Below are 9,581 nucleotides of genomic sequence, written 5' to 3'. Positions count from 1 at the left end.
GGCCGAAAACTTTCGGCGAAGTGAAAATCTGGCCAAACCAAAACTGAACGTGAACGTGGTCCTTAAAAATTATAGATACACACGTCAGATGGTCCAAAATTGATTCATTTATAATTTGCAAAGTTTTATGAGCCCCTTAATTTCACATTACTCAAGTTGCCATGCCGGTGTCCATCAATCTGCCATTCATAATCCTCAACTCTGAACAATCGTAAACATTTCAAAGTTTACGAAAATTTCCTCAAGATACTGTTTTCTAGTTAATATTGAGAGCATAATCGCACGGAGACATTGACATTTCATATTAAAAAGACCGGCGAAGTGTGATTCAGGCTTGCGCGCAGAGGGTTCCGTTTCAATTCAGATCTATTAAATATAAATAAATATATATCACAGGACAATTCACACCAATTGACCTAGTCCCAAAGTAAGCTTAGCAAAGCTTGTGTTATGGGTACTAAGCAACGGATAAATATAATTATATAGATATAGATACATACTTAAATACATATTAAACACCCAAGACCCGAGAACAAACATTCGTATTTTTCATACAAATATCTGCCCCGACACGGGAATCGAACCCGGGACCTCAAGCTTCGTAGTCAGGTTCTCTAACCACTAGGCCATCTGGTCGTCTCAAGAAGACATTAATATCTAAGGCGTATTATAAAGTTAATGATTATATCATGGACAGGGATATTTGGAAATAATTCCGAACCGCATTAGCGATCCCTTCAAATAGCGAACCTACTGTGTTAAAAATAAAGTTGTGTTAAATACTTGTGATGTATACATATCACTTAATAATATTGTAAATCTGTTTAAAAACATATACCTCGTTGAGTGTCTTGCCGTATTCTTCTCAACAGAGGTTTTTCCGAACCGGTGGTAGTTTTTTTTTTGACATTCATAAGTGCTTGTTATAGCCTAAATTGAATAAAGATATTTTGACATTGACTTTGAAAATTTAAATGCTGGCAAAAAATAAAGGTAAGTATGTAATGAAATACATGACATAATTTTGACCTTGACTGTATACATGCTGTATACTCACCTGATTGATATTGATATTTATATATCCCATATATATATATATCTAGCACGTCCTACCTGCCCTAGAAATAGACTGGTAAGATATTATGCACGCTTTCTTGTGTCAGTTTCGGTGCTGGTAACTGTATTGGCCATAAAAATGTTACAATTTGAAATCGAATTACTTTATTTTTAAACCCTAACATTTCATACTTAGCAACTTGCCAAAAAAATCTCGTTTGCCTCAGTCAAGTTAGATTTAAAAGAAAAACCTATTTGTCCATTGACGATTAAAAACATAAGTTTCTGTAACTTCAGCTTTTTCACTGTAATACCATTCATGAAAACTTTTCTTCATTACTTAAACCCTGTTTCTATTCAGAACTCAATTCTTTACAAATTGCTAGGTTCATTTGTGGTTAAGTGGAAAAAAAAAGATTTAGCCTAAGATCTATTACAACTAGATTGAAACCGAAATCGTATTTTAATGTTTTTAAGTTTCATCATCATCATCCCAGCCTATATACGTCCCACTGCTGGGCACAGGCCTTCTCTCTTGGGAACTTCACACACACCATTGAATTGCTTCGCAGATTAGTGCAGGTTTCCTCACGATGTTTTCATTCACCGTAAAGCTCGTGGTAAATTTCAAATGTAATTTCGCACATGAATTTCAAAAAACGAGCGAGCGAGCCGGGGTTTGAACCCACGATCCTCTGCTTGAGATGTAATTGGTTTAAAGTTAAAAGTTAAATATTTTCGCTTTCATTTGAGTAGGTTTGAATAGGGGTTTTAAATGAAATATACAAAGTTTTAAAAACTTTAATCTTCAAGTTACGACTAACTCTGCCTTCTATAACTATAGACTGTGAGTTCAACAAGGGAGATTTAGCTTTATAGCCAGGGGGGGGGGATCACATGTTCAAATTCGGGTATTTTTTCGCAAATAAACATTTAACAATATAATAATAGCATGGTACAATGGGATATCGAATTCTGAAACAGACAAAAGTTATTACGATTGTAACTAATTAAGATTTATCAGTGTTGAATAAAACTCGAACTGGGTGTTTTCAAAATAGCAAATAAGGTATATACATAAACCTGTTAAAAGACGGGTTAGGAGCCTATTAAACTACTTATTGATAAAATTTATGTGACAGATACGAGTATATGTGATGCCATCTCTGTTTGTTTTGCCTGAACAGACAGAGGTATCACGTTTATCTGTAGCATAAAAATATTAATGACAGGAGAACTCCGTTTCTAAATTTAATAAAATATCAGGAAGAAATCTTGCGCCAGAGACAAAGTTACGCTTCGTAAAGAAATAGCAAAAGTTTTCCTTTGCATAAAAATAATATATCGGTTCAACAGTCAATATAAAACGAAATGTAAAATAACGCATGGAAACTCTATTCAAATGCTAATGTTAAGAAAATTCTTTTCCGTTACATTATAATATTATGGTTGCGTTCAAACTTTTTTACAGGACATAAAACTTAGTTTGGCGGCGTAACTTTTTAGAATCGGAGATAACTTATTGTAAGGTTAATATAATTTTAATTATTAATATTACTAGATGGCAGGCCGTATTGTTAAAAATTATAAGGATATTGAATATAAAGTTTGTATTTATTTTCGGTACGATAGCATTAAGAATTTTGTATAACGGTTGTTCAATTAATTTCCTTTACAAATCACGTGATCAAGTCACGTGACCGATCAAGAGGGGATAGCGAGACGAGGTCCACGTAGCGAAGAGGGGACACTCGGAGAACGGCAATCACAGGAGTAACGTCTAATAGAATAAGTACGTGCGCATTTTTGTGAGAAGTTGTTGGAAATTAAATAAAAGAGTGATCAGTAATCCTACGTTTAATTTCTTATCTGACTCTAAAAGGTCAGAAGTGGGATTTATAAGGGTCTAGAAAGCTACCCTTACCACGTCCACGGCTCGGAAAAACGTAAGTAAAATTTTCAATTCCATGATATACAGTGATATTAGTAGATAGGTAATGAAGATAGTGGTGTCTGATTTCATTTTATTTTTTTTCTCCGTTTTTTTTTCTCTCCTGTGCACTTTATAATGATAATTTGTAACCAAATCATTTTCTTTTCTACTTTTAAACTGTTTAGTGCAGGTGCACCGAACAGTTAAGCCACGTGATGTTCGCACGTTCTCTTGGTTGACATAACTACCATTATGATAGCAATGGTGATAATAATTATGCATTAACTATTTGTAGATCGATTTTATTTATTTATTTATATTATTTAAAATGCAGCGGTTTTATAGAATGTAATGAGTCAATCGCAGTCGGTTTTGCCATCCGTTACCCTTTCGTTCTCCACTTACGTCATGTTATTTAATAAATAATAATCTTAAAACAACAACATTATTCTTTCTACCCACTTTTTTTTCGTTTTATTTTATTCGTATGGTTTTGAAACGTTTTTTTTTAATAGCTAAATGTTTTATCAGAAATGCAAACTGGTTCGAAGTTTTACGTAAATAAATTATTATAATGCGTCAGGCCAAAATCCCAACGAGACGTGTATTCATACCATTGTGTCTTCGAGTTTGATTTTGGAAGTGGATCCGATATTATGCAGTTGAAGTAAACCTTAACACTCTTTCACCTTAACTCTTTACACTTTTTGTACCCAGGATGAGAAATTTATAATTATTATCATTCTAAGCTTAACATTTTGAGTTTCAGTGACACTCAGCCGTGATATGGAAGACGACACTAGCCGAGGGGAAGGGTCTAGTGTTCGTCTAACAAAAGGAAGTGGATCAATGGAAAGAGGAGCCCATGTGAGTAGTCGAGGTGAAGGGCTAACACATGGGGGCGACCAAGGAGCATCCGAGGTTGAGGATGCAGGTCGACATGAAAGGATTAGGAGAATGAGCTCGAGGACAGAGCAATCGGTACTGTTGGATAAGATGGGTAAGGACGTGACCGCCAGAAGAGGTCGGTCGCGTAGGCGGCGATCGAGCAGCTCGGACGACAGCGATGAAAATGAGAGGAGGAGACGGAAAAGGCCGCGGACGAGGAGGAGGAGACGGCGGGAGTCTTCCTCTTCAGGATCCGATGCGGGATCGCCGCGGATTCCATGCAAAGTTAAGCGTGGTAAGGATGACAACGGATCAGATACTAAGGTACTGTTAGATAAGTTCTTGAACATTCTTGACAAAATAAAAAGTTCAGATAAGCCCAAACTTACGTTTAACACTAATGTTATCCCCGAATTCGACCCAATGGTAAAAGAACAAACCATTCTTACTTGGTTAACGAAAGTGGAAGAATGTGCACAAATTTACGGGTGGGAAGACAGAGAAATCATCCACTATTCGTTACCCAAGCTCTCTGGTATTGCTAAAACATGGTATCAGGGCTTATCTAGCTTATTATTTACTTGGACTGAGTGGAAACAAAAGCTTATCGAATCTTTTCCCTTATGCGAGGACTACGCCGAGTTATTACATAGCATGTTAGCAAAAACTGTTAAATATGGTGAGTCACTAGAACACTACTATTATGCGAAAATTAACCTGTTAAATCGTTGTAAAATCTATGGTAAAGAGGCGGTGGACTGTTTACTGTATGGTGTTGAGGATCGTGCCGTTAAAGTCGGCGCTCAAGCTGCTCAATTTAAGCAACCTGAGCAAGTACTTAAATATTTTAGGACGGTGAAGGTAGGCAAAGTTCGTGACCCTGGTAACGAAATCAACCCGAAAAAAACAAATCAGCGTGGCACGGATAAGGCAGGTCCAAGTAATAGCGGAATTCGTTGCTTTAATTGCAATGAAGTAGGTCACCCTAGCTTTAAATGTCTAAAGCCTTTGGTGAAATGTACGACTTGCGGAAGGATTGGTCATCTGGCGGTTAACTGTTTTAAAAATAAAGCTGCGCCTAATAAAGATGATAATCAGGTATCAGAAAAAAATAATGTACCAAAACAAGTCTCTAATGTAACTATCGATGATCGTGCTATTGATAAATATATATTAGATATAAAGATTAACGATTCAGAGGTTAGGTGCCACGTAGATTTGGGGAGCCAATGCTCGCTGCTTAAATATAGTACCGCTAAGAACTTAAACCTTAATATCGATGTGAGGGAAGGTATGCCAATATTAAAAGGAATAGGAGGAAACTTAACTTGCCCCGTAGGCGTAGCTACTGTAAACGTAGAAGTTCAAGGATTGAAGGAAACCATTGAAATGTATGTAGTTGAGGATTACGTGCTGAGTTACTCTGCGCTATTAGGACACTCCTTCACAGAAAAACCGGACATCATAATGACTAAGACCCCAACTGAAATTGTATTTCAACGACTTACACGTAACAAAATACGGCTTGTAGTGGCAAATGACACTGAAATCGATGGTAACGTATTACGTCCCATAATCGTTGATGCTGATACCCAGACAAACTGCAGTATCTACGTCAATGGTTCTTTGCGAGGCACTGAAGGGAGAGAGTACTATCTCTTCCCTGGTACATACGAAATAAAAGATAACCGCGCAACGCTCTTAGTTTACAACGCGTCTCCAAACAAGGTTTGTATAAAGAAGAACACTCTTCTAACACGAGCACTGCCTAATCCGTATCCAGTGCCCTTTTTAGAATCTTGCAGCATCCTGGCTGATAAAGGATTAGATGGGGATATCAGCTGCAACCCTGAACTTACCCGAGAGCAACGTGAGGAACTACAAAAGGTATTAGTCCAATATAGCGATTGTTTCTCAAGTGGACTCAAGGATCTTGGGTTTACCAACACCACCGAGATGGTGATCGACCTCAACGATGCGGAGCCAGTCGTGTATCGTCCATACCGTATGTCGCACGCTGAAAGACAATTGGTAAGAGACATGGTTAAAGAGATGGTAGATAACGGTATAGCTAGGGAGTCATCTTCACCTTACGCCAGTCCTATAGTTTTAGTACAGAAAAAGACTGGCGAAAAACGGCTATGCGTGGACTATCGTGCACTTAACAGGAAAACAAAAAAAGAACACTACCCCCTGCCCAGAGTAGAAGATCAACTAGACTTGCTATCAGGTAACACCTTATTTACATCATTGGATCTTGCCTCAGGGTATTACCAAATACCTGTCGCCGAAGCCTCCCGAAGTAAGACTGCCTTTGTAACACCTGATGGGCAGTATGAATATAACCGCATGCCCTTCGGATTAGTTAATGCACCATCGGTGTTCCAAAGGACAATCCATAAAATATTGAAGGAGGCCCAAATCAAATATGCCATTGTCTACATGGATGACGTACTCATACCATCAAAGGACTTCGAGGAAGGGATCCAAAGACTATGTGAGGTGCTACAGCTCTTAAAAAAGGGCGGACTTACACTGAAATTAAGTAAGTGCCATTTCTTTTTAAAGGTCATAGATTTTCTAGGATTTGAGGTAAGTGCCAATGGAATCCGTCCAGGTAGCAAAAAGACTGAAGCCGTCTCCAAGTTTCCAACACCCACCAACCAGCATGAGCTGCGCCAATTTCTGGGGTTGTCTGGGTTCTTCAGGCGCTTTATAAAGGGTTATGCCACAATAACTGCACCATTAACGAACCTTCTGAAGAAGGATGTCAGCTGGAGTTGGAGTTCCGAGCAAGAACAGGCATTTACAAGTATCAAACGTGCTCTGATGGATCGTCCGGTGCTCGCCTTGTACGATCCCAAGTCCGAGACTGAGCTACACACGGACGCGTGCAAAGACGGCCTAGCAGGTATTTTATTGCAGCGCAACTGCAACGGCATCTTGCAACCAGTCTCCTACTTCAGCAGGAAAACTACAGGTGATGAGCGCAAGTTTCACTCTTACGAGCTCGAGACTCTGGCGGTAATAGCATCTCTCAATCGATTTAGAGTATATTTGGTGGGAATACCATTTAAGATTTTGACTGACTGCAACGCACTTAGGTCTACGCTGACTAAACGCGACCTGATACCTCGCATAGCTAGATGGTGGGTCCAGCTTCAGGAATACGACTGTACGATTGAGTACCGACCTGGTGCTCGCATGGCTCATGCGGATGCCCTGAGCAGAAACCCAGTGGATACTTCTTCAGGTAATGTACATGTACTAGACGTTTTAGAAATACAACAGGTTGAACAGGACTGGATTGCGACGGTGCAGATTGCGGATGATGAGGTAAAGAAAATCAAAACCATCCTTTCTGATCCTTCATCGACGGAGGTAGCAGACGTACACAAGAACTACAAACTGAAAAACGATCGTGTTTACCGCGTGGTAGGTGACGAGATAAAATGGTTGGTACCCAAAAGTGTGCGATGGCAAATTTTAAAAATGAACCACGATGACGTTGGTCATTGTGGTTTTGAAAGGACCCTGCAGCGAATCCGGGGGCATTACTGGTTCGCAAAAATGCGGCGCTTCGTTCAGAAATACGTTACCTCTTGCCTTGAGTGCGCACACCACAAAGCTCCAGGTGGTAAACGAGAAGGAGAACTTCACCCAATCGAAAAGGTGAGTGTTCCTTTTCACACAATCCACGCGGACCATTTAGGACCGTTCGTTAAAAGCAAGAAAGGCAACTGTTACCTCTTGGTTTTAGTTGACGGATTTACAAAATTCGTTAATATTACTCCGGTTACGAATACCAAATCTAGCACAACCGTGCGAGTGTTAAAAGACCATGTAAGTTATTTCGGCGTCCCCACTCGCCTGATCACAGATAAAGGTACGAGTTTCACCAGTAAGGTATTTCAGGATTTCACGACCTCCTATGGAATTAAACACATTGTGAACGCCGTCGCTACGCCTAGAGCAAACGGGCAAGTAGAAAGGTTTAACAGAACCATTTTGGATGCTCTATCGTCGGCAAGTCACGGCGGCGACGACAAGTCTTGGGACACTCACATCGCTGACATACAGGTTGGTATGAACACAGCTCGACACAAAACTACCCAAAAGAGCCCTTCTGAGCTACTATTTGGGTTTAACATAATCAGTAGGACTGAAGGCATACTCAGTACTGTAATCAACGATACTTTGAATAGGACCCCTATTGAGGAGTTGGCTGACGTCAGACGAGACGCTAGTGATAAAATAAAACAGCAACAAGTAAAAGACGCAGCCAATTTTAATAAGCATAGGAAGCCGGCAAGGCAGTACAAAGAAGGTGATTTGATACGTTTAGCAAGGCAGGTTCCACACGACGGAAAATCTCAAAAACTTTCTGTTAAGTATCAAGGACCGTATCGTATATTAAAGGTCCTTCCTAACGATAGGTTCCTAGTGGAAGATACGCCAATGACTCGCAAAAATGGGAGAAGGTATGAAGCAATTGTTTCCATTGATAAAGTTCAACCTTGGATGTCGTTTTGTAGAGAATTAGAGTCCGACAAATCTAGTAGTAGCGCTGATGACAGTGATTAGATACTTACTTGTTTAAATTGTGTTGGTTAGGCATAACGTCACTTTACTACGTATATCGCATTTGTTAGAAAATGTATTTGTATCTTAACATAATGAAAATATACATGTATATATTTGAAACTTAGTAATAATATTTAATGTGTTAATTTGAAGATTAAAGATGATTGGCAATAATTATTTAGTTGCACTATTTATAAAAGGAGTTATATTACTCTGATAAAATAAATGTAATAATACTACAATCTAAAATGAAGCGATTTAGTCATATAAACGTAGTAGAGTTATTGATAAGAATAATAATAATATATACAATTTACATAAATAAGAACAATGTATTCAGTAATTATATATAACTGATGTAATAGATTTACTGGTTTATAGTTAGTAAGTAGTTATGTTTATTATTATTTTCCTTTTTCTTGATTTCAAAGCGATGGGCCTCGCTTTAGGTAGGATGGCCGAGCTGTAAGGTTAATATAATTTTAATTATAAATATTACTAGATGGCAGGCCGTATTGTTAAAAATTATAAGGATATTGAATATAAAGTTTGTATTTATTTTCGGTACGATAGCATTAAGAATTTTGTATAACGGTTGTTCAATTAATTTCCTTTACAAATCACGTGATCAAGTCACGTGACCGATCAAGAGGGGATAGCGAGACGAGGTCCACGTAGCGAAGAGAGGACACTCGGAGAACGGCAATCACAGGAGTAACGTCTAATAGAATAAGTACGTGCGCATTTTTGTGAGAAGTTGTTGGAAATTAAATAAAAGAGTGATCAGTAATCCTACGTTTAATTTCTTATCTGACTCTAAAACAAAATACTCTATAATGGGACATTAAGCGGATGTAATGTGCGAATGTGCGTCAGAAGGGAGTCGAACCTTTGTTTACGACCTTTACTTGGAGAAAATATTAATTAATACCATGGGAAGATTCCGTTTTAGTTCCCCGCTGTTACTAAGTGCCGATCGTAAATCACGTCGGGGTCACCAATGTGGGGGGAGGCTCCAATAGAGAGATCTCTCTCCAGGCAGGTGTTATGCCTGGGGACCGAAGTCCGAGCGTCGGAACTTGTATGCGACCGCGTTGAGAAACTTCGATAGCGCGATGTA

The 9,581-nt window shown here is 38.8% G+C and overlaps 1 protein-coding gene across 1 annotated transcript; it reads left to right on the top strand.

Moving 5' to 3' along the window:
• The first annotated feature begins 2,873 nt into the window (after nt 1-2,873).
• LOC141436613 (uncharacterized) lies at nt 2,874-5,093 on the top strand. Its single transcript, XM_074099607.1, has 3 exons — nt 2,874-3,002; nt 3,759-5,014; nt 5,076-5,093. The coding sequence occupies exons 2-3, from the start codon at nt 3,776-3,778 to the stop codon at nt 5,091-5,093; spliced, it is 1,257 nt and encodes a 418-aa protein (XP_073955708.1). The 5' UTR covers nt 2,874-3,002; nt 3,759-3,775.
• The last annotated feature ends 4,488 nt before the right edge of the window (nt 5,094-9,581 follow it).

Source organism: Choristoneura fumiferana, chromosome 16, assembly GCF_025370935.1.
Source record: "Choristoneura fumiferana chromosome 16, NRCan_CFum_1, whole genome shotgun sequence".
Taxonomy (NCBI): Eukaryota; Metazoa; Arthropoda; class Insecta; order Lepidoptera; family Tortricidae; genus Choristoneura; species Choristoneura fumiferana.
Note: the sequence above shows the minus strand (reverse complement) of the source record. Positions and strands in the feature narration are given on the sequence as shown.

What these genes read in the sequence shown, in the direction of transcription:
- LOC141436613 (XM_074099607.1), top strand. Translation starts at nt 3,776, where the DNA reads ATGGAAGACGACACTAGCCGAGGGGAAGGGTCTAGTGTTCGTCTAACA.